This window comes from Bombina bombina, chromosome 7 (genome assembly GCF_027579735.1).
Source record: "Bombina bombina isolate aBomBom1 chromosome 7, aBomBom1.pri, whole genome shotgun sequence".
In the NCBI taxonomy this organism is placed as follows: domain Eukaryota; kingdom Metazoa; phylum Chordata; class Amphibia; order Anura; family Bombinatoridae; genus Bombina; species Bombina bombina.
Genome location: NC_069505.1, coordinates 437429770 through 437456233, shown reverse-complemented (window position 1 = coordinate 437456233; position 26464 = coordinate 437429770). Strand labels below are relative to the sequence as shown.

General features: G+C 45.1%; 1 protein-coding gene across 1 annotated transcript in view; it reads left to right on the top strand.

The window, feature by feature from the left end:
• Positions 1-6014, top strand: part of LOC128666638 (40-kDa huntingtin-associated protein) — a 65423-nt gene extending 59409 nt beyond the window's left edge. Inside the window, exons 11-12 of the mRNA XM_053721345.1 lie at positions 4607-4662; positions 5748-6014. Coding sequence (XP_053577320.1) covers positions 4607-4662; positions 5748-5829 — 138 coding nt within the window. The 3' untranslated portion in view covers positions 5830-6014. The remainder of the gene's footprint in view (positions 1-4606; positions 4663-5747) is intronic.
• Positions 6015-26464: the final 20450 nt, after the last annotated feature.

Sequence of the window (26464 nt, the reverse complement as noted above, 5' to 3'; positions counted from 1 at the left end):
GCAACTAAAGATTTTCGACAAACTTCTTCCCTGTTTGTCGTTTATTCTGGACAAAGAAGAGGTCAAAAGGCTTCGGCTACCTCTCTCTCCTTCTGGCTTCGTAGCATAATACGTTTAGCCTATGAGACTGCTGGACAGCAGCCTCCTGAAAGAATTACAGCTCATTCTACCAGAGCTGTGGCTTCCTCTTGGGCCTTTAAAAATGAGGCCTCTGTTGAACAGATTTGCAAGGCTGCAACTTGGTCTTCACTTCACACCTTTTCAAAATTTTACAAATTTGACACACTTGCTTCTTCGGAGGCTATTTTTGGGAGAAAGGTTCTTCAGGCAGTGGTTCCTTCCGTGTAAAGGTCCTGCCTGTCCCTCCCGTCATCCGTGTACTTTTAGCTTTGGTATTGGTATCCCATAAGTAATGGATGACCCGTGGACTGACTACACTTAACAGGAGAAAACATAATTTATGCTTACCTGATAAATTCCTTTCTCCTGTAGTGTAGTCAGTCCACGGCCCGCCCTGTTTTATGGCAGGTCTAAATTTTAAATTAAACTCCAGTCACCACTGCACCCTATAGTTTCTCCTTTCTCGTTTGGTTTCGGTCGAATGACTGGATATGACGTAGAGGGGAGGAGCTATATAGCAGCTCTGCTTGGGTGATCCTCTTGCACTTCCTGTTAGGGAGGAGATATAATCCCATAAGTAATGGATGACCCGTGGACTGACTACACTACAGGAGAAAGGAATTTATCAGGTAAGCATAAATTATGTTTTAATTTTATTCAGTGTATAAATCTAAATCCCATAGTGAATTCAGACCTTTTAGGTTTACGTGTATCTAACGTGAATATCCAAAATGCTTCTCTTCTATTCAAACCTTTAAGTCTGTCTCCTCCTTTCAGGTTTTTGGGAACTTGATCAATTATTTTAAGTGAAAAATGTGTCAAGGATTTTCATGTGTCAAGAAATGTACACATTTTATTTACGGCTTTACCCTACTGCAATTCCCAAAGATGTTTTAGATTTACGATCGGTTGTTTACATTGTGGCAGATTGGCATGCTTTTTTTTTTTTAGAAACCTCTACATGTATGATACTGGACATTGATACATTGCAGATTTAGAAAATGTAGCAAACTTACATAAAATATGTTGCATTAGAGTTTTATATTATTCTAATAATATAAAACTCCAATCAGCAATTGGTTGATATATCTTGATTAACATCTATCAGAACCAATCAAATATTGTTTTACTTCCTCACCTAACCAATGAGCAGGATGTGGAGTAACCTGTAAACTGATAAAAGACCCAAACAAACGCCCGGCGCATATCTGCTCTGAGGAAGCGTGACAGTGAAACACGTGTCAGGTGTCGGGTCATTGAAAGCGTTGTCTCTCGCATTTTAATCAGCTTTCTCTGCTTGACAGTATAATAATTTAATGTGTGGCTGATTTATGCCTTTGTATATATGAATGTGAACTCTGGTTAAGGTTATGCATTGTTCCTTTAGTATAAGGCAAGATAATTGTTAATACAACTCCCGCTATAGAAGGAGTTTAGTTGAGATTACAATAGGGATCCTGTATGAATGTTTCCCTAGATGCTTAATATAATCACTGGATTGGTATTTGATGTATTGACATCACCCCTGCATTACTCTAGCCTAATTATAGTGAACCAGGAGTATCACAGTTGGTGATCCATCTCTCAGTATTCTATATTCACCACCGATTATCAGATGGCAGCAGAGTTTGTGTGTCTTGATTCTGTTTAAATAAAGTGAAATTCTGAATAGAAATATTCAATTCACCCCAATTTTTAATTTACACTACTAGTTTCTTTCCTAAGATATGGTGAGTCCACGGAATCATCAATTACCAGTGGGAATATCACTCCTGACCAGCAGGAGGAGGCAAAAAGCACCACAGCAAAGCTGCTATATATATATAGAGATATATATATATATATATATATATATATATATATATATATATATATATATATATAGATATAGATATAGAGAGATAGATATAGATAGATATAGATAGATATAGAGAGATATAGAGAGATATAGAGAGATATAGAGAGATATAGAGAGATATAGAGAGATATAGAGAGATATAGAGAGATATAGAGAGATATAGAGAGATATAGAGAGATATAGAGAGATATAGAGAGATATAGAGAGATATAGAGAGATATAGAGAGATATAGAGAGATATAGAGAGATATAGAGAGATATAGAGAGATATAGAGAGATATAGAGATAGATATAGAGAGATATAGATAGATATAGAGATAGATATAGAGAGATATAGATAGATATAGAGATAGATAGAGAGAGATATAGAGAGAGATATAGAGAGAGATATAGAGAGAGATATAGAGAGAGATATAGAGAGAGATATAGAGAGAGATATAGAGAGAGATATAGAGAGAGATATAGAGAGAGATATAGAGAGAGATATAGAGAGAGATATAGAGAGAGATATAGAGAGAGATATAGAGAGAGATATAGAGAGAGATATAGAGAGAGATATAGAGAGAGATATAGAGAGAGATATAGAGAGAGATATAGAGAGAGATATAGAGAGAGATATAGAGAGAGATATAGAGAGAGATATAGAGAGAGATATAGAGATAGATATAGAGATAGATATAGAGATAGATATAGAGATAGATATAGAGATAGATATAGAGATAGATATAGAGATAGATATAGAGATAGATATAGAGATAGATATAGAGATAGATATAGAGATAGATATAGAGATAGATATAGAGATAGATATAGAGATAGATATAGAGATAGATATAGAGATAGATATAGAGATAGATATAGAGATAGATATAGAGATAGATATAGAGATAGATATAGAGATAGATATAGAGATAGATATAGAGATAGATATAGAGATAGATATAGAGATAGATAGATATAGAGATAGATAGATATAGAGATAGATAGATATAGAGATAGATAGATATAGAGATAGATAGAGATAGAGATAGATAGAGATAGAGATAGATAGAGATAGAGATAGATAGAGATAGAGATAGATAGAGATAGAGATAGATAGAGATAGAGATATATATAGAGATATATATATAGAGATATATATAGAGATATATATATATATAGAGAGAGAGAGAGAGAGAGAGAGAGAGAGAGATATATATATATATATATATATATATATATATATATATATATATATATATATATATATATATATATATATATATATATATATATATAGAGAGAGAGATATATAGATAAAGCTCTGGCGGTGCTTTGGAATTTCAGTCTAGCATACCAGTTTCCTCTGTTTGTTCTCTTGCCAAGAGTTATTGTTCGTATCAAACAGGAGAGGGCGTTGGTGATTCTCATAGCACCGGTGTGGCCTTGCAGGACCTGGTATGCAGACCTAGTGAGAATGAATCATCTGTGTCCTCTAGCTTGGGTATTGGTTCACACTAGTAATTAATGATTCCCTGGACTCACCATAGTTTAGGAAAGAAAACATTAATTTATGCTTACCTGATAAATTTCTTTCTGGATATGGAGTCCACGGCCCACCCTTTGTTTAAGACAGTTATTTTTTTACTAAAACTTCATGCATCTCTACACCTTTGTGTTATCATCTTTTTCCATTTCCCTTCAGCAGAATGACTAGGGTTTATGGGTAAGGGAAGTGACATATATAGCAGCTTTGCTGTGGTGCTCTTTGCCTCCTCCTGCTGGCCAGGAGTGATATTCCCACTGGTAATTGATGATTCTGTGGACTCGCCATATCCGTAAATGAATGTATAGGTAAGTATAAATGATGTTTTCTACTTTTATTAACAAGAGGAATTAGCACTCTTTCTTATGTTGCTCCCTTTGCATCTCATGTTAAATGAGTCTTCTCAGTGCAAATACCGTCCTATAAGGGCAAAACGTGACTGTTAATAATAATTGCTCCTATAGCATACAAGAAACTATTGGTTCTACATTATTAACCCTTATACTTTAACAGGCTGTACCTCAGATGGGCTCTATAGGACAAGATAGCTATGTTGTTGCTATGATACAGTCACCTCCTTCTGTGTCACCCTGTGTTCTGCTTTCTGATAGGCTCTATAGGACAAGATAGCTATGTTGTTGCTATGATACAGTCACCTCTTGCTGTGTCACCCTGTGTTCTGCTTTCAGATGGGCTCTATAGGACAAGATAGCTATGTTGTTGCTATGATACAGTCACCTCCTTCTGTGTCACCCTGTGTTCTGCTTTCAGATGGGCTCTATAGGACAAGATAGCTATGTTGTTGCTATGATACAGTCACCTCTTGCTGTGTCACCCTGTGTTCTGCTTTCTGATAGGCTCTATAGGACAAGATAGCTATGTTGTTGCTATGATACAGTCACCTCTTGCTGTGTCACCCTGTGTTCTGCTTTCTGATAGGCTCTATAGGACAAGATAGCTATGTTGTTGCTATGATACACAGTCACCTCTTGCTGTGTCACCCTGTGTTCTGCTTTCTGATAGGCTCTATAGGACAAGATAGCTATGTTGTTGCTATGATACACAGTCACCTCTTGCTGTGTCACCCTGTGTTCTGCTTTCAGATGGCCTGCCAAGAAAATGATGTGGAGTCGCTGAAGGTCCTGCAGGTTGAATTGTGGTGAGTGCTGTGTGGGCAGCGATATATACCCCAGCTAGCAGCTAAATAGTAGCGCAGTGCACCCGCCATAGCAACTGAATGACCACGCAGGGCACCCATCATAGCAGTAACACAGTTCACCAGCCGTCACAGGAACTGAAAGACAGCGCAGGGCACCCGTCTTCACAGGGACTGAAAGACAGCGCAGGGCATCCGTCTTCACAGGGACTGAAAGACAGCGCAGGGCACCCGTCTTCACAGGGACTGAAAGACAGCGCAGGGCACCCGTCTTCACAGGGACTGAAAGACAGCGCAGGGCACCCGTCTTCACAGGGACTGAAAGACAGCGCAAGGCACCCGTCTTCACAGGGACTGAAAGACAGCGCAAGGCACCCGTCTTCACAGGGACTGAAAGACAGCGCAGGGCACCCGTCTTCACAGGGACTGAAAGACAGCGCAGGGCACCCGTCTTCACAGGGACTGAAAGACAGCGCAGGGCACCCGTCTTCACAGGGACTGAAAGACAGCGCAGGGCACCCGTCTTCACAGGGACTGAAAGACAGCGCAGGGCACCCGTCTTCACAGGGACTGAAAGACAGCGCAGGGCACCCGTCGTCACAGGGACTGAAAGACAGCGCAGGGCACCCGTCGTCACAGGGACTGAAAGACAGCGCAGGGCACCCGTCGTCACAGGGACTGAAAGACAGCGCAGGGCACCCGTCGTCACAGGGACTGAAAGACAGCGCAGGGCACCCGTCGTCACAGGGACTGAAAGACAGCGCAGGGCACCCGTCGTCACAGGGACTGAATAACATACTGGTTACTGTAGTGTGAGAGGAATCGCTTGCGCTGTATGATCAGCACCTTACGTCACACAGGCTGGTTACTGTAGTGTGAGAGGAATCGCTTGCGCTGTATGATCAGCACCTGGTGTCCTTGTGTCGCACACTGGTCCTTTTGTTTCATGGATTGATGACGCCTCGGAGCATTGCTACATCATATGTATCTGGTGACTGAGAGGCTCCAGCATAGTGTAACAGGTTTTTGTGCCGCTTATGTTGTCTTGTTCAGTGCAATGTGTCACTGTCCTATCACTTCTGTTTTAGGCCTCTTCTGACGGCTGAGCAGAACCATCTTCTTCACCTGGTGCTGCAGGAGATGATTTGTCCATCGGGCCAGGGAGTGTGATGCTCTCTCCAGGGGTCAGGATCACAGCTACCCATAAGCCTCCTGTGTAAATATGGCCTCCCTCATGCCAGCTGCACTGACACATGCAAACTTGATCTTTGATATAAGTTTTTGGTTTCATACATATATATATGTTAACTCCACTGCTCCCATAATATAAATAAAAAAAAAAATATATATATATATATATATATATATCCTGATTTGGTTCTCATAGCAGAAAAAGCTAAAACTAACCTTTTCCCATATTGTAAATACACGGTCCCTATCATTTCTTTGCAGGGTGTGTGTATTTTGTAATTTAAAAGTGGGCGAGTGGTGCGCTGGTAGCTAACCCCTGCTTGTATACTATTCTGTTCCCAAAAAACAGAAAGAGATAAATAGCTGAAATAAGGGGTTGTATACGTGCGCTAAACAGCTACGGGGTATAATGCCAAAAAATCACAACTTTCTAAATAGATCTATATCGTTTAATAGTAAGTTAAAATTGAGTATAGATAATATGTAAAAGATATTTAATAATACAATCTAATGACCGGTCATAAAATCCTAGAACACATCATAAATCGTTCAAAAAATAACAGTTCAGAAATGTCAGCACAAATATGCGTATAAAAATACGCCTAATGTGTATATATACCTAATAAGAGTGTATAAATAATGAGAGTGCAGTCGCCTACTATATCGCAGGAACGCTAGGTCGATTTTAATAAGTCTGCTTTGCGCAAAAATTAGTGATAGTAGGAAATAAAGTGCTACTGTTGTACAAAAAGTGCTGTTCTACAGAAAGGGCACTATAGTGTCAAATGAAAGTGCAATGGATATTAAAGTGATGGTAAACTCTCCCCTTTATAAAATCAGATCTTGAATGTAAGCGCTATTTTAGATGGAGTTTAATTCATTTGCTGTAATGAAGATGCAGTATAACTTAGTTATTAATATAGATATGAAATTCAAATACTGCATGCTCCTCCGCCCACTTCAAAAGTAAACTTTTCTGTGAGCTAACAGATTGAATTGTTGTCCAATCAGCGCTCTCCCCATATGGCACTTTTGTTGTAGCTAGAGCATTGATTGGAGAGTAATTCAATCATTTAGCTGACAGGAAAATTGACTTTTGAAGTGGGTGGTGTAACGTGGGGTATTTGAATTTCATATCTATATTAATAACTAAGTTATAGTGCATCTTCATTGCACATGATGAATAAAACCCCATCTAAAATAGCGCTTACATTCCAGATCTGATTTTAAAGAGGGGAGAGTTTACCATCACTTTAATAAAGTGCTGATGCTATTATCGTGTTTAGATGCTAGCAGGACAATAAACACCGTTACCCTGTAAACAAAGAGAACCAAGGATTGCTTGGATTAAAAAAAGGGACTCCTTTCCTTTAATTCCGTCATAGAAAAACTCTACGCAGAGTAGAAATTACGGATCAGCACGGAACTACATCTCTGAACTCAGCCACAGGGTAGGCTTGGAGAGACCACGTGGACAAACCAGGAAGCGACGGACGGTAACTGTGAAGACACCTGTGCCACAGCGAAAGTACGGTAAGAGACCGACTTCTTTTCCCCTACAGTAGACCCAGGCACTTAAGAGGTGTACAGTCCGTCCGTGCGCATCATAAGGTACCATAAGAAGTATTATTTTTTCCTATAAAATCTTTTTAATACGGTGGTGTTGTGGAAAAGGACAATAGATCTCTGAATTTGGTTCATGAACATTCAGTTCAATGATGTGTTAATAACAAAACCTTAATAGAGACATAGTCTTGTGGAACTTGGGATATTATTAGTTATTGGAACACTTGAAACATTTTAATATATGGTTATAATATTAGAAAATTGATCTTTTAATCATCCATGTGATCAGCACAATTATCCGGAGCACACTATATTAGTTGGTATCATTGATGTAACTGTTGAAAACTGTTGCAATACGATAATAGCATCAGCACTTTATTAATATCCATTGCACTTTCTCTAGAACAGCACTTTTTGTACAACAGTAGCACTTTATTTCCAACTATCACTAATTTTTGCGCAAAGCAGACTTATTACAACCGACCTAGCGGTCGCTATAGGTAGAAATATATAGGCATTCTTTTCTTAGATAACATATAGGTTCCTGCGATATAGTAGGCGACTGCACTCTCATTATTTATACTCTTATTAGGTATATATACACATTAGGTGTATTTTTATACGCATATTTGTGCGGACAATTCTGAACTGTTATTTTTTTTTTTTTAACTATTTATGATGTGTTCTAGGATTTTATGACCGGTCATTAGATTGTTATTAAATATCTTTTACATATTATCTATACTCAATTTTAACTTACTATTAAATGATATAGATCTATTTAGAAAGTTGTGATTTTTTTGGCATTATTCCCCGTAGCTGTTAAGCGCACGTATACAACCCCTTATTTCAGCTATTTTCTTTTGTAATGTTCATGATACAGAACTTTGTATAATTGTTTACCCAGCCCCACAGAACTAGCTGCTTTTTATAAACTGACACTAGTGACCATCGTATGTTACAAGAGAAATAACAAACGGCTGAGGACATTCTTGCTAGATCTTCTGAAATAGTTTTTGTTAAATACTTTGTTTTGTACCATTTATGTTATGTTTAATGAGCTGATAATAAAAGTAATTTATTGTGCTGGTCTCATGTCCTGCTGTTCCTGTGCGTGTTATTTTCTTAGCTGGGATATTTCTCAATTGTTTCTTAGAAAAGCTTTTCCATCTGAGCTGATAAAAGAAGAGTACGATGAGGAATGTTCAGAAACATCTAAGATAAATGACGCTTGGGGATATAAAAGACTGATGAGAGGAGGTGTGAGGAGGCAAAACGCCAGCTGCAGGCAGCCGGACCGATTGTGTGTACTTATAGAAAATAATGTATAGAACTTTCAGATATGGAAAACCATCTTGGGTGCTGTCCGGCCGCTGCTTGTGTGATCTGCTCTGTACACTGAATGTACAGCTGCTGTAAAGGAAAACAAAGTTCCTAAATACCTGCTGTGCGGTTATAGCTTTTTGTTTACTCATTTTGTCATTGCTTCATTTTCATATTCAGTCTTGTACCTCTGTGCTACTCAGTCTGTGTGTTATTGGGGAGGTATTTAATTTCAGATCTATGTTTTAAGGTTCCAAACTGATCTAAGCTGGTGCCCCCCATTGTTGGCTTTGGCCAAAATCGTACATAGTAAACTTGATCTCCATTCTTTCAATATCCAGAGATCCTTCCCCACTGGCATTGTGAACATATATAATGTTTGCTGCCTTGGGTGTCCGGGCTCCTATTTGTCCTTCACAATAAATTTCTAAAGGTTTATCTACAAAATTAATTCCCTTCTAACTCAAGCATTCTACTGGCCTTACTACCGGACTGCCCTCACCTGGCTACTAGCCCAGCCGGGCTACCGGTCTGCCCTCACCTGGCTACTAGCCCAGCCAGACTGCCCTCACCTGTATGGAAACATAAATTTTGACGGCAGATAAGAACCATAGGCCCATCAAGTCTGTCCAAAATTTCCTAAAAGTGTCTAGTACGTAAGATAGCCTTATGCTTATCCCAGGCATTAATTAGTACGTCGGATAGCCTTATGTTATCCCTGGAATTCTTGAAGTCCCCCACAGTGTTTGTCTTTACCACCCCTAATGGAAGTTTATTCCATGAATCAATCACCCTTTCTGTGAAGAGGTTACTTGTGAATCTACTACTGTTCAGCTTGAGATCATGACCCCTTGTTCTTGAATTATTCTTTTTATGAAAAATTCTCACAGCCTCTGCTTTGCTAAGCCCCTTAATATACTTGAAATATACTATCCAATCACCTCTTTCCAGCTTCTCCTCTAAGCTATACTTATTTAGGTCATCAAGTCTTTCCTGGTAAGTTTTCTTTTCAGTAGCCTCCTTTGTACAAATTCCAGTTTGTTTATATCCTCCTGGAGATAAGGGCTCCAGAACTGCACTCTATACTCAAGGTACTGAACTTACTGTTCCTGCTGCAGATACTGCTACCTATACAACCAAGCACTCTACTGGCCTTACTCAATGCAATACTTACTATTCCTGCTGCAGATACTGCTACCTATACAACCAAGCACTCTACTGGCCTTACTCACTGTAATACTTACTATTCCTGCTGCAGATACCGCTTCCTATACAACCAAGCACTCTACTGGCCTTACTCACTGCAGTACTTACTATTCCTGCTGCAGATACCACTACCTATAAAACCAAGCACTCTACTGGCCTTACTCACTGTAATACTTACTATTCCTGCTACAGATACCGCTACCTATACAACCAAGCACTCTACTGGCCTTACTCACTGCAGTACTTACTATTCCTGCTGCAGATACCGCTACCTATACAACCAAGCACTCAACTGACCTTACTCACTGCAATACTTACTATTCCTGCTACAGATACCGCTACCTATACAACCAAGCACTCTACTGGCCTTACTCACTGCAATACTTACTATTCCTGCTGCAGATACTGCTACCTATACAACCAAGCACTCTACTGGCCTTATATAATGCAGTACTTACTATTCCTGCTGCAGATACCGCTACCTATACAACCAAGCACTCTACTGGCCTTACTCACTGCAATACTTACTATTCCTGCTGCAGATACCTCTACCTATACAACCAAGCACTCTACTGGCCTTACTCACTGCAATACTTACTATTCCTGCTGCAGATACCTATACAACCAAGCACTCAACTGGCCTTACTCACTGCAATATTTACTATTCCTGCTGCAGATACACCTACTTATACAACCAAGCACTATACTGGCCTTTTATAATGCATTACTTACTATTCCTGCTGCAGATACTGCTATCTATACAACCAAGCACTCTACTGGCCTTACCCACTGCAGTACTTACAATTCCTGCTGCAGATACCGCTACCTATACAACCAAGCACTCTACTGACCTTACTCACTGCAATACTTACTATTCCTGCTGCAGAAACTGCTTCCTATACAACCAAGCACAATACTGGCCTTGTATAATACAGTTCTTACTATTCCTGCTACAGATACCGCTATCTATACAACCAAGCACTCTACTGGCCTTACTCACTGCAATACTAACTATTCCTACTGCAGATACCACTATCTATACAACCAAGCACTCTACTGGCCTTACTCACTGCAATACTTACTATTCCTGCTGCAGATACTGCTACCTATACAACCAAGCACTCTACTGGCCTTACTCACTGTAATACTTACTATTCCTGCTGCAGATACCTCTACCTATACAACCAAGTACTCTACTGACCATACTCAATACATTACTTACTATTCCTGTTGAAGCTACTGCTACCTATACAGCCAAGCACACTACTGACCTTACTCCCTGCAATACGTACTTAATATTCCGGCTTCATATACTACAACCTATACAACTAAGCACTCTACTGGCCTTATATAATGCAGTACTTACTATTCCTGCTGCAGATACCGCTACCTATACAACCAAGCACTCTACTGGCTTTACTCACAGCAATACTCACTATTCCTTCTGCAGATACTGCTACCTATACAACCAAGCACACTACTGGCCTTACTCCCTGCAATACATGCTATTCCTGCTACAGATATCACTACCTACACAACCAAGCACTCTACTGGCCTTACTCATTGCAATACTAGATTCCTGCTGCAGATACTGCTACCTATACAACCAAGCACTCAACTGGTCTTACACACTGCAATACTTACTATTCCTGCTGCAGATACTGCTACCTATACAACCAAGTACTCTACTGGCCTTACTTACTGCAATACTCACTATTCCTGCTGCAGATAACGCTACCTATACAACCAAGCACTCTACTGGCCTTACTCACTGTAATACTTACTATTCCCGCTGCAGATACTGCTACCTATACAACCAAGCGCTCTACTGGCCTTACTGCAATACTCACTATTCCTGCTGCAGACACTGCTACCTATACAACCAAGCACTCTACTGGCCTTACTCACTGCAATACTTACTGTTCCTGCTGCAGATACCACTGCCTATACAACCAAGCACTCTACTGGCCTTACTTACTGCAATACTCACTATTCCTGCTGCAGATACCACTACCTATACAACCAAGAGCTCTACTGGCCTTACTCACTGCAATACTTACTATTCCTGCTGCAGATACCGCTACCTATACAACCAAGCACTCTACTGGCCTTATTGCAATACTCACTATTCCTGCTGCAGGTACTGCTACCTATACAACCAAGCACTCTACTGGCCTTATTCACTGCAATACTTACTATTCCTGCTGCAGATACCGCTACCTATACAACCAAGCAGTCTACTGACCTTACTTATTGCAATAATCACTATTCCTGCTGCAGGTAACGCTACCTATACAACCAAGCACTCTACTGGCCTTATTTAGTGCAATACTTACTATTCCTGCTGCAGATACCGCTACCTATGCAACCAAGCACACTACTGGCCTTACTAGCTGTAGTACTTACTATTCCTGCTGTAGATATCGCTACCTATACAACCAAGCACTCTACTGGCCTTACTAGCTTCAATACTTACTACTCCTGCTACAGATACTGCTACCTATACAACCAAGCACTCTACTGGCCTTACTCACTGCAATACTTACTATTCCTGCTGCAGATACCTCTACCTATACAACCAAGTACTCTACTGACCATACTCAATACATTACTTACTATTCCTGTTGAAGCTACTGCTACCTATACAGCCAAGCACACTACTGGCCTTACTCCCTGCAATACGTACTTAATATTCCGGCTTCATATACTACAACCTATACAACTAAGCACTCTACTTGCCTTATATAATGCAGTACTTACTATTCCTGCTGCAGATACCGCTACCTATACAACCAAGCACTCTACTGGCTTTACTCACAGCAATACTCACTATTCCTTCTGCAGATACTGCTACCTATACAACCAAGCACTCAACTGGTCTTACAAACTGCAATACTTACTATTCCTGCTGCAGATACTGCTACCTATACAACCAAGTACTCTACTGGCCTTACTTACTGCAATACTCACTATTCCTGCTGCAGATACTGCTACCTATACAACCAAGCACTCTACTGGCCTTACTCACTGTAATACTTACTGTTCCTGCTGCAGATACCACTGCCTATACAACCAAGCACTCTACTGGCCTTACTGCAATACTCACTATTCCTGCTGCAGATACTGCTACCTATACAACCAAGCACTCTACTGGCCTTACTTACTGCAATACTCACTATTCCTGCTGCAGATACCACTACCTATACAACCAAGAGCTCTACTTGCCTTACTTACTGCAATAATCACTATTCCTGCTGCAGGTAACGCTACCTATACAACCAAGCACTCTACTGGCCTTATTTAGTGCAATACTTACTATTCCTGCTGCAGATACCGCTACCTATGCAACCAAGCACACTACTGGCCTTACTAGCTGTAGTACTTACTATTCCTGCTGTAGATATCGCTACCTATACAACCAAGCACTCTACTGGCCTTACTAGCTTCAATACTTACTACTCCTGCTACAGATACTGCTACCTATACAACCAAGCACTCTACTGACCTTACTCACTGCAATACTTACTATTCCTGCTGCAGATACTGCTAACTATACAACCAAGCACTCGACTGGTCTTAAACACTGCAATACTTACTATTCCTGCTGCAGATACTGCTACCTATACAACCAAGCACTCTACTGGCCTTACTCACTGTAATACTTACTATTCCCGCTGCAGATACAGCTACCTATACAACCAAGCACTCAACTGACCTTACTGACTGCAATACTTACTATTCCTGCTGCAGATACTGCTACCTATACAACCAAGCACTCTACTGGCCTTACTCACTGCAGTACTTACAATTCCTGCTGCAGATACCGCTACCTATACAACCAAGCACTCTACTGACCTTACACACTGTAATACTTACTATTCCTGCTGCAGATACCTCTACCTATACAACCAAGTACTCTATTGACCATACTCACTACATTACTTACTATTCCTGTTGAAGCTACTGCTACCTATACATCCAAGCACACTACTGGCCTTACTCCCTGCAATACGTACTTAATATTCCGGCTTCATATACTACAACCTATACAACTAAGCACTCTACTGGCCTTATATAATGCAGTACTTACTATTCCTGCTGCAGATACCGCTACCTATACAACCAAGCACTCTACTGGCCTTACTCACTATTCCTGCTGCAGATACCGCTACCTATACAACCAAGTACTCTACTGGCCTTTCTTACTGCAATACTCACTATTACTGCTGCAGAAACCGCTACCTGTATAACCAAGCACTCTACTGGCCTTACTCCCTGCAATACATACTATTCCTGCTACAGATACCAGTACCTACACAACCAAGCACTCTACTGGCCTTACTCATTGCAATACTCACTATTCCTGCTGCATATACCGCTACCTATTCAACAAAGCACTCTACTGGCCTTACTCACTGTAATACTAACTATTTCTGCTGCAGATACTGCTACCTATACAACCAAGCACTCTACTGGCCTTACTTACTGCAATACTCACTATTCCTGCTGCAGATTCCGCTACCTATACAACCAAGCACTCTACTGGCCTTACTAGCTTCAATACTTACTACTCCTGCTGCAGATACTGCTAGCTATACAACCAAGCACTCTACTGGCCTTACTTACTGCAATACTCATTATTCCTGCTGCAGATACCCCCACCTATGCAACCTAGCACTATACAACCAATCACGGTACTGGCCTTCTATAATGCAGTATTTACTATTCCTGCTGCAGATACCACTACCTATACAATCAAGAGCTCTACTGGCCTTACTCACTGCAATACTTACTATTCCTGCTGTAGATACCGCTACCTATACAACCAAAGCACTCAGTGTAATACTTAATGTTTCTGGTACAGATACTGCTACGCTACCTATACAACCAAGCACTCTACTGGTCTTACTCACTGCAGTACTCGCTATTCCTGCTGCAGATACCGCTACATATACAACCAAGCATTCTACTGGCCTTACTCATTGCAATACTTACTATTACTGCTGCACATACTGCTACCTATACAACAAAGCACTCTACTGGCCTTTCTTACTGCAATACTTGCTATTACTGCTGCAGAAACTGCTACCTGTACAACCAAGCACTCTACTGGCCTTACTCCCTGCAATACATACTATTCCTGCTACAGATACCACTACCTACACAACCAAGCATTCTACTGGCCTTACTCATTGCAATACTTACTATTACTGCTGCACATACTGCTACCTATACAACAAAGCACTCTACTGGCCTTACTCACTGTAATACTAACTATTCCTGCTGCAGATACCGCTACCTATACAACCAAGCACTCTACTGGCCTTACTCACTGCAATACTCACTATTACTACTGCAGATACCGCTACCTATACAGCCAAGCATTCTACTGGCTTTACTCACTGCAATACTTACTATTCCAGCTGCAGATACTGCTACCTATACAACCAAGCACTCTACTGGCCTTATTCACTGCAATACTCACTATTACTACTGCAGATACTGCTACCTATACAACCAAGCATTCTACTGGCCTTACTCACTGCAATACTTACTATTCCTGCTGCAGATACCACTACCTATACAACCAAGCACTCTACTGGCTTTTATTACTGCAATACTCACTATTCCTGCTGCAGATAGCGCTACCTATACAACCATGCACTTTACCAACTTTATTCACTGCAATACTTACTATTCCTGCCGCAGAAACCGCTACCTATACAATCAAGCACCCTACTGGTCTTACTCACTATTCCTGCTGCAGATACCGCTACCTATACAACCAAGCACTCTACTGGTCTTACTATTCCTGCTGCATATACCTCTACCTGTGCAAACAAGCACTCTACTGGCCTTACTTACTGCATTACTTACTATTCCTGCTGCGAATACCGCTACCTATACAACGTGTTTCTGCCCTGAATACCATATACATACATGTGTCCTGCCCTCACCTGGTTAGCACAGTACTGTATGGTGTCACGTGCCTGTGTCCTGCCCTCATCTGGTAAGCATAGTACTGTATGGTGTCACGTGCCTGTGTCCTGCCCTCACCTTGTAAGCACAATCTTTATACAGTCACGTGACTGTGTCCTGCCCTCACCTTGTAAGCACAGTCTGTATACAGTCACGTGACTGTGTCCTGCCCTCACCTTGTAAGCACAGTACAGTATGGTGTCACGTGCCTGTGTCCTGCCCTCTCCTGGTAAACACAGTACTGTATGGTGTCACGTGCCTTTGTCCTGCCCTCACCTGGTAAACACAGTACTGTATGGTGTCACGTGCCTGTGTCCTGCCCTCTCCTGGTAAACACAGTACTGTATGGTGTCACGTGCCTTTGTCCTGCCCTCACCTGGTAAACACAGTACTGTATGGTGTCACTTGCCTGTGTCCTGCCCTCACCTGGTAAGCGCAGTACTGTATGGTCTCACGTGCCTGTGTCCTGCCCTCTCCTGGTAAACACAGTACTGTATGGTGTCACGTGCCTTTGTCCTGCCCTCACCTGGTAAACACAGTACTGTATGGTGTCACGTGCCTTTGTCCTGCCCTCACCTGGTAAACACAGTACTGTATGCTCTCACTTGCCTGTGTCCTGCCCTCACCTGGTAAGCACAGTACTGTATGGTCTCACGTGCCTGTGTCCTGCCCTCCTGGTAAACACAGTACTGTATGGTGTCACGTGCCTTTGTCCTGCCCTCACCTGGTAAACACAGTACTGTATGGTGTCACGTGCCTGTGTCCTGCCATCACCTGGTAAGCACAGTCCGTATGCAGTTACGTGCCTGTGTCCTGCTCTCACCTGGTAAGCACAGTACTGTATGGTGTCACGTGCCTGTGTCCTGCCCTCACCTGCTAAGCACAGTCCGTATGCAGTTACATGCCTGTGTCCTGCTCTCACCTGGTAAGCACAGTCTGTATGGTGTCACGTGCCTGTGTCCTGCTCTCACCTGGTAAGCACAGTCTGTATGGTGTCACGTGCCTGTGTCCTGCTCTCACCTGGTAAGCACAGTACTGTATGGTGTCACGTGCCTGTGTCCTGCCCTCACCTGGTAAGCACAGTACTGTATGGTGTCAAGTGCCTGTGTCCTGCTCTCACCTGGTAAGCACAGTCTGTATACAGTTACGTGCCTGTGTCCTGCTCTCACCTGGTAAGCATAGTCTGTATGCAGTTACGTGCCTGTGTCCTGCTCTCACCTGGTAAGTACAGTCTGTATGGTGTCACGTGCCTGTGTCCTGCTCTCACCTGGTAAGCACAGTACTGTATGGTGTCACGTGCCTGTGTCCTGCCCTCACCTGGTAAGCACAGTACTGTATGGTGTCAAGTGCCTGTGTCCTGCTCTCACCTGGTAAGCATAGTCTGTATGCAGTTACGTGCCTGTGTCCTGCTCTCACCTGGTAAGCACAGTCTGTATGCAGTTACGTGTCTGTGTCCTGCTCTCACCTGGTAAGCACAGTCCGTATGCAGTTACGTGTCTGTGTCCTGCTCTCACCTGGTAAGCACAGTCTGTATGCAGTTACGTGTCTGTGTCCTGCTCTCACCTGGTAAGCACAGTCTGTATGCAGTTACGTGTCTGTGTCCTGCTCTCACCTGGTAAGCACAGTCCGTATGCAGTTACGTGCCTGTCTCCTGCTCTCACCTGGTAGGTACAGTCTGTATGCAGTTACGTGTCTGTCTCCTGCTCTCACCTGGTAAGCACAGTCCGTATGCAGTTACGTGTCTGTTATCCTGCTCTCACCTGGTAAGCACAGTCTGTATGCAGTTACGTGTCTGTGTCCTGCTCTCACCTGGTAAGCACAGTCTGTATGCAGTTACGTGCCTGTGTCCTGCTCTCACCTGGTAAGCACAGTACTGTATGGTCTCACGTGCCTGTGTCCTGCCCTCTCCTGGTACGTGTCTGTGTCCTGCTCTCACCTGGTAAGCATAGTCTGTATGCAGTTACGTGCCTGTGTCCTGCTCTCACCTGGTAAGCACAGTCCGTATGCTGTACTGTATGGTGTCACTTGCCTGTGTCCTGCCCTCACCTGGTAAGCACAGTACTGTATGGTCTCACGTGCCTGTGTCCTGCGCTCTCCTGGTAAACACAGTACTGTATGGTGTCACGTGCCTTTGTCCTGCCCTCACCTGGTAAACACAGTACTGTATGGTGTCACTTGCCTGTGTCCTGCCCTCACCTGGTAAGCACAGTACTGTATGGTCTCACGTGCCTGTGTCCTGCGCTCTCCTGGTAAACACAGTACTGTATGCAGTTACGTGCCTGTGTCCTGCTCTCACCTGGTAAGCACAGTCTGTATGCAGTTACGTGTCTGTGTCCTGCTCTCACCTGGTAAGCACAGTCCGTATGCAGTTACGTGTCTGTGTCCTGCTCTCACCTGGTAAGCACAGTCTGTATGCAGTTACGTGTCTGTGTCCTGCTCTCACCTGGTAAGCACAGTCTGTATGCAGTTACGTGTCTGTGTCCTGCTCTCACCTGGTAAGCACAGTCCGTATGCAGTTACGTGCCTGTCTCCTGCTCTCACCTGGTAGGTACAGTCTGTATGCAGTTACGTGTCTGTCTCCTGCTCTCACCTGGTAAGCACAGTCCGTATGCAGTTACGTGTCTGTTATCCTGCTCTCACCTGGTAAGCACAGTCTGTATGCAGTTACGTGTCTGTGTCCTGCTCTCACCTGGTAAGCACAGTCTGTATGCAGTTACGTGCCTGTGTCCTGCTCTCACCTGGTAAGCACAGTACTGTATGGTCTCACGTGCCTGTGTCCTGCCCTCTCCTGGTACGTGTCTGTGTCCTGCTCTCACCTGGTAAGCATAGTCTGTATGCAGTTACGTGCCTGTGTCCTGCTCTCACCTGGTAAGCACAGTCCGTATGCTGTACTGTATGGTGTCACTTGCCTGTGTCCTGCCCTCACCTGGTAAGCACAGTACTGTATGGTCTCACGTGCCTGTGTCCTGCGCTCTCCTGGTAAACACAGTACTGTATGGTGTCACGTGCCTTTGTCCTGCCCTCACCTGGTAAACACAGTACTGTATGGTGTCACTTGCCTGTGTCCTACCCTCACCTGGTAAGCACAGTACTGTATGGTCTCACGTGCCTGTGTCCTGCCCTCTCCTGGTAAACACAGTACTGTATGGTGTCACGTGCCTTTGTCCTGCCCTCACCTGGTAAACACAGTACTGTATGGTGTCACGTGCCTGTGTCCTGCCCTCACCTGGTAAGCACAGTACTGTATGGTCTCACGTGCCTGTGTCCTGCCCTCTCCTGGTAAACACAGTACTGTATGGTGTCACGTGCCTTTGTCCTGCCCTCACCTGGTAAACACAGTACTGTATGGTGTCACGTGCCTTTGTCCTGCCCTCACCTGGTAAACACAGTACTGTATGGTGTCACGTGCCTTTGTCCTGCCCTCACCTGGTAAACACAGTACTGTATGGTGTCACTTGCCTGTGTCCTGCCCTCACCTGGTAAGCACAGTACTGTATGGTCTCACGTGCCTGTGTCCTGCCCTCCTGGTAAACACAGTACTGTATGGTGTCACGTGCCTTTGTCCTGCCCTCACCTGGTAAACACAGTACTGTATGGTGTCATGTGCCTGTGTCCTGCTGTATGGTGTCACGTGCCTGTGTCCTGCCATCACCTGGTAAGCACAGTCCGTATGGTGTCATGTGCCTTTGTCCTGCTGTATGGTGTCACGTGCCTGTGTCCTGCCCTCACCTGGTAAGCACAGTCCGTATGCAGTTACGTGCCTGTGTCCTGCTCTCACCTGGTAAGCACAGTACTGTATGGTGTCACGTGCCTGTGTCCTGCCCTCACCTGCTAAGCACAGTCCGTATGCAGTTACGTGCCTGTGTCCTGCTCTCACCTGGTAAGCACAGTCTGTATGGTGTCACGTGCCTGTGTCCTGCTCTCACCTGGTAAGCACAGTCTGTATGGTGTCACGTGCCTGTGTCCTGCTCTCACCTGGTAAGCACAGTACTGTATGGTGTCACGTGCCTGTGTCCTTCCCTCACCTGGTAAGCACAGTCTGTATGGTGTCCTGCTCTCACCTGGTAAGCATAGTCCGTATGCAGTTACGTGCCTGTGTCCTGCTCTCACCTGGTAAGCACAGTCTGTATGCAGTTACGTGCCTGTGTCCTGCTCTCACCTGGTAAGCACAGTCCGTATGTAGTTACGTGTCGGTGTCCTGCTCTCACCTGGTAAGCACAGTCCGTATGCTGTACTGTATGGTGTCACTTGCCTGTGTCCTGCTCTCACCTGGTAAGCACAGTACTGTATGGTCTCACGTGCCTGTGTCCTGCGCTCTCCTGGTAAACACAGTACTGTATGGTGTCACGTGCCTTTGTCCTGCCCTCACCTGGTAAACACAGTACTGTATGGTGTCACTTGCCTGTGTCCTGCCCTCACCTGGTAAGCACAGTACTATATGGTCTCACGTGCCTGTGTCCTGCCCTCTCCTGGTAAACACAGTACTGTATGGTTTCACGTGCCTTTGTCCTGCCCTCACCTGGTAAACACAGTACTGTATGGTGTCACGTGCCTTTGTCCTGCCCTCACCTGGTAAACACAGTACTGTATGGTGTCACTTGCCTGTGTCCTGCCCTCACCTGGTAAGCACAGTACTGTATGATCTCACGTGCCTGTGTCCTGCCCTCTCCTGGTAAACACAGTACTGTATGGTGTCAGGTGCCTTTGTCCTGCCCTCACCTGGTAAACACAGTACTGTATGGTGTCACTTGCCTGTGTCCTGCCCTCACCTGGTAAGCACAGTACTATATGGTCTCACGTGCCTGTGTCCTGCCCTCTCCTGGTAAACACAGTACTGTATGGTTTCACGTGCCTTTGTCCTGCCCTCACCTGGTAAACACAGTACTGTATGGTGTCACGTGCCTTTGTCCTGCCCTCACCTGGTAAACACAGTACTGTATGGTGTCACTTGCCTGTGTCCTGCCCTCACCTGGTAAGCACAGTACTGTATGATCTCACGTGCCTGTGTCCTGCCCTCTCCTGGTAAACACAGTACTGTATGGTGTCACGTGCCTTTGTCCTGCCCTCACCTGGTAAACACAGTACTGTATGGTGTCACTTGCCTGTGTCCTGCCCTCACCTGGTAAGCACAGTACTGTATGATCTCACGTGCCTGTGTCCTGCCCTCTCCTGGTAAACACAGTACTGTATGGTGTCATGTGCCTGTGTCCTGCTGTATGGTGTCACGTGCCTGTGTCCTGCCCTCACCTGGTAAGCACAGTCCGTATGCAGTTACGTGCCTGTGTCCTGCTCTCACCTGGTAAGCACAGTACTGTATGGTGTCACGTGCCTGTGTCCTGCCCTCACCTGCTAAGCACAGTCCGTATGCAGTTACGTGCCTGTGTCCTGCTCTCACCTGGTAAGCACAGTACTGTATGGTGTCACGTGCCTGTGTCCTGCTCTCACCTGGTAAGCACAGTCTGTATGCAGTTACGTGCCTGTGTCCTGCTCTCACCTGGTAAGCATAGTCTGTATGCAGTTACGTGTCTGTGTCCTGCTCTCACCTGGTAAGCATAGTCTGTATGCAGTTACGTGTCTGTGTCCTGCTCTCACCTGGTAAGCACAGTCCGTATGCAGTTACGTGTCTGTTATCCTGCTCTCACCTGGTAAGCACAGTCTGTATGCAGTTACGTGTCTGTGTCCTGCTCTCACCTGGTAAGCATAGTCTGTATGCAGTTACGTGCCTGTGTCCTGCTCTCACCTGGTAAGCACAGTCCGTATGCAGTTACATGTCTGTTATCCTGCTCTCACCTGGTAAGTACAGTCTGTATGGTGTCACGTGCCTGTGTCCTGCTCTCACCTGGTTAGCACAGTCTGTATGGTGTCCTGCTCTCACCTGGTAAGCATAGTCTGTATGCAGTTACGTGTCTGTGTCCTGCTCTCACCTGGTAAGCACAGTCCGTATGCAGTTATGTGCCTGTGTCCTGCTCTCACCTGGTAAGTACAGTCTGTATGCAGTTACGTGTCTGTGTCCTGCTCTCACCTGGTAAGCACAGTCTGTATGCAGTTACGTGCCTGTGTCCTGCTCTCACCTGGTAAGCACAGTCCGTATGTAGTTACGTGTCGGTGTCCTGCTCTCACCTGGTAAGCACAGTCCGTATGCTGTACTGTATGGTGTCACTTGCCTGTGTCCTGCCCTCACCTGGTAAGCACAGTACTGTATGGTCTCACGTGCCTGTGTCCTGCCCTCTCCTGGTACGTGTCTGTGTCCTGCTCTCACCTGGTAAGCATAGTCTGTATGCAGTTACGTGCCTGTGTCCTGCTCTCACCTGGTAAGCACAGTCCGTATGCTGTACTGTATGGTGTCACTTGCCTGTGTCCTGCCCTCACCTGGTAAGCACAGTACTGTATGGTCTCACGTGCCTGTGTCCTGCCCTCTCCTGGTAAACACAGTACTGTATGGTGTCACGTGCCTTTGTCCTGCCCTCACCTGGTAAACACAGTACTGTATGGTGTCACATGCCTTTGTCCTGCCCTCACCTGGTAAACACGGTACTGTATGGTGTCACTTGCCTGTGTCCTGCCCTCACCTGGTAAGCACAGTACTGTATGGTCTCACGTGCCTGTGTCCTGCCCTCTCCTGGTAAACACAGTACTGTATGGTGTCACGTGCCTTTGTCCTGCCCTCACCTGGTAAACACAGTACTGTATGGTGTCATGTGCCTGTGTCCTGCCCTCAACTGGTAAGCACAGTCCGTATGCAGTTACGTGCCTGTGTCCTGCTCTCACCTGGTAAGCACAGTCTGTATGCAGTTACGTGTCTGTGTCCTGCTCTCACCTGGTAAGCACAGTCTGTATGCAGTTACGTGTCTGTGTCCTGCTCTCACCTGGTAAGCACAGTCTGTATGCAGTTACGTGTCTGTGTCCTGCTCTCACCTGGTAAGTACAGTCTGTATGCAGTTACGTGTCTGTGTCCTGCTCTCACCTGGTAAGCACAGTCTGTATGCAGTTACGTGTCTGTGTCCTGCTCTCACCTGGTAAGCACAGTCCGTATGCAGTTACATGTCTGTTATCCTGCTCTCACCTGGTAAGCACATTCTGTATGGTGTCACGTGCCTGTGTCCTGCTCTCACCTGGTAAGCACAGTCTGTATGGTGCCACATGCCTGTGTCCTGCTCTCACCTGGTAAGCACAGTACTGTATGGTGTCACGTGCCTGTGTCCTGCCCTCACCTGGTAAGCACAGTACTGTATGGTGTCACGTGCCTGTGTCCTGCTCTCACCTGGTAAGCATAGTCTGTATGCAGTTACGTGCCTGTGTCCTGCTCTCACCTGGTAAGTACAGTCTGTATGCAGTTACGTGCCTGTGTCCTGCTCTCACCTGGTAAGCACAGTCTGTATGCAGTTACGTGCCTGTGTCCTGCTCTCACCTGGTAAGCACAGTCTGTATGCAGTTACGTGCCTGTGTCCTGCTCTCACCTGGTAAGCACAGTCTGTATGCAGTTACGTGTCTGTGTCCTGCTCTCACCTGGTAAGCACAGTCTGTATGCAGTTGCGTGTCTGTGTCCTGCTCTCACCTGGTAAGCACAGTCTGTATGCAGTTACGTGTCTGTGTCCTGCTCTCACCTGGTAAGCACAGTCTGTATGCAGTTACGTGCCTGTGTCCTGCTCTCACCTGGTAAGCACAGTCTGTATGCAGTTACGTGCCTGTGTCCTGCTCTCACCTGATAAGCACAGTCCGTATGTAGTTACGTGTCGGTGTCCTGCTCTCACCTGGTAAGCACAGTCCGTATGCTGTACTGTATGGTGTCACTTGCCTGTGTCCTGCCCTCACCTGGTAAGCACAGTACTGTATGGTCTCACGTGCCTGTGTCCTGCCCTCTCCTGGTACGTGTCTGTGTCCTGCTCTCACCTGGTAAGCATAGTCTGTATGCAGTTACGTGCCTGTGTCCTGCTCTCACCTGGTAAGCACAGTCCGTATGCTGTACTGTATGGTGTCACTTGCCTGTGTCCTGCCCTCACCTGGTAAGCACAGTACTGTATGGTCTCACGTGCCTGTGTCCTGCCCTCTCCTGGTAAACACAGTACTGTATGGTGTCACGTGCCTTTGTCCTGCCCTCACCTGGTAAACACAGTACTGTATGGTGTCACGTGCCTTTGTCCTGCCCTCACCTGGTAAACACGGTACTGTATGGTGTCACTTGCCTGTGTCCTGCCCTCACCTGGTAAGCACAGTACTGTATGGTCTCACGTGCCTGTGTCCTGCCCTCTCCTGGTAAACACAGTACTGTATGGTGTCACGTGCCTTTGTCCTGCCCTCACCTGGTAAACACAGTACTGTATGGTGTCATGTGCCTGTGTCCTGCCCTCAACTGGTAAGCACAGTCCGTATGCAGTTACGTGCCTGTGTCCTGCTCTCACCTGGTAAGCACAGTCTGTATGCAGTTACGTGTCTGTGTCCTGCTCTCACCTGGTAAGCACAGTCTGTATGCAGTTACGTGTCTGTGTCCTGCTCTCACCTGGTAAGCACAGTCTGTATGCAGTTACGTGTCTGTGTCCTGCTCTCACCTGGTAAGTACAGTCTGTATGCAGTTACGTGTCTGTTATCCTGCTCTCACCTGGTAAGCACATTCTGTATGGTGTCACGTGCCTGTGTCCTGCTCTCACCTGGTAAGCACAGTCTGTATGGTGCCACATGCCTGTGTCCTGCTCTCACCTGGTAAGCACAGTACTGTATGGTGTCACGTGCCTGTGTCCTGCCCTCACCTGGTAAGCACAGTCTGTATGGTGCCACATGCCTGTGTCCTGCTCTCACCTGGTAAGCACAGTCTGTATGCAGTTACGTGCCTGTGTCCTGCTCTCACCTGGTAAGTACAGTCTGTATGCAGTTACGTGCCTGTGTCCTGCTCTCACCTGGTAAGCACAGTCTGTATGCAGTTACGTGCCTGTGTCCTGCTCTCACCTGGTAAGCACAGTCTGTATGCAGTTACGTGCCTGTGTCCTGCTCTCACCTGGTAAGCACAGTCTGTATGCAGTTACGTGTCTGTGTCCTGCTCTCACCTGGTAAGCACAGTCTGTATGCAGTTACGTGCCTGTGTCCTGCTCTCACCTGGTAAGCGCAGTCTGTATGCAGTTACGTGTCTGTGTCCTGCTCTCACCTGGTAAGCGCAGTCTGTATGCAGTTACGTGCCTGTGTCCTGCCCTCACCTGGTAAGCGCAGTCTGTATGCAGTTACGTGTCTGTGTCCTGCTCTCACCTGGTAAGCACAGTCTGTATGCAGTTATGTGTCTGTGTCCTGCCCTCACCTGGTAAGCACAGTCTGTATGCAGTTACGTGTCTGTGTCCTGCCCTCATCTGGTAAGCACAGTCTGTATGCAGTTACGTGCCTGTGTCCTGCTCTCACCTGGTAAGCACAGTCTGTATGCAGTTACGTGTCTGTGTCCTGCCCTCACCTGGTAAGCACAGTCTGTATGCAGTTACGTGCCTGTGTCCTGCTCTCACCTGGTAAGCACAGTCTGTATGGTGTCATGTTCCTGTGTCCTGCTCTCACCTGGTAAGCACAGTACTGTATGGTGTCACGTGCCTGTGTCCTGCTCTCACCTGGTAAGCACAGTCCGTATGCAGTTACGTGCCTGTGTCCTGCTCTCACCTGGTAAGCACAGTCTGTATGCAGTTACGTGCCTGTGTCCTGCTCTCACCTGGTAAGCACAGTCTGTATGCAGTTACGTGCCTGTGTCCTGCTCTCACCTGGTAAGCACAGTCCGTATGCATTTACCTGTTTCTGCCCTGAATATTGACCTTGCCTTGCTTTGCTAGCCCAGTGCCAAATGTCATTAAACGGATATTGAGTAAGAAGCTTAGAAAGTCTGTAATTATTACCCCTCAGACTCTCGGTCAGTAGCTTCTCTATCTATAAGCAGCCTGCAGGTTTGTGATGCTGAATCTGTTTAGCCAGTATCAATGCGACACTGGTGGTGCCAGAGAGATATTCCAGCGAATCCTGACCATTAACCTCCATTAAAAAATAGATAAGTTTCTAACATAGAATGTAATGACCAATCCCCCTGACTCACAGATCTTTATTCACGTGAGATATGGAGAGCTGTGTGTTAAGGTTCCATTGTGTGTCCTAATGTTAAATAAAAAGAGAGAAGCTCTGAACCTGTGCACGAGCAATAGCATAATAGCTTGTTCTATGGCTAATTACCACCCAAGAAGCAGCATCTTTCTGCTCAACATCACCTTTTTATTTGTGTCCTAATGTTAGACAACTCTGTACCTAGAGAGGGAAATAAATGCATTAAAGTAGAATCTACTGAAACATCTATAAAGCCTGGGGGCCACATCTGAGCTCCTGAGGGTTTTGTGTGGCCCCCAGCAGCAGTGATTTGTTAACAGCAGTTCTGCACAACCTATTAGGTAATTACGCCTGTGTACGTGAGTATCTCAAATGCTAGTCCTAACTGTAACTCTATATCGTAAAGGGGCATGAAACACAAACATGTTCTCTCCTGATACAGATATAGAATACAATTTAAAACAAATTTCCACTTTACTACTAT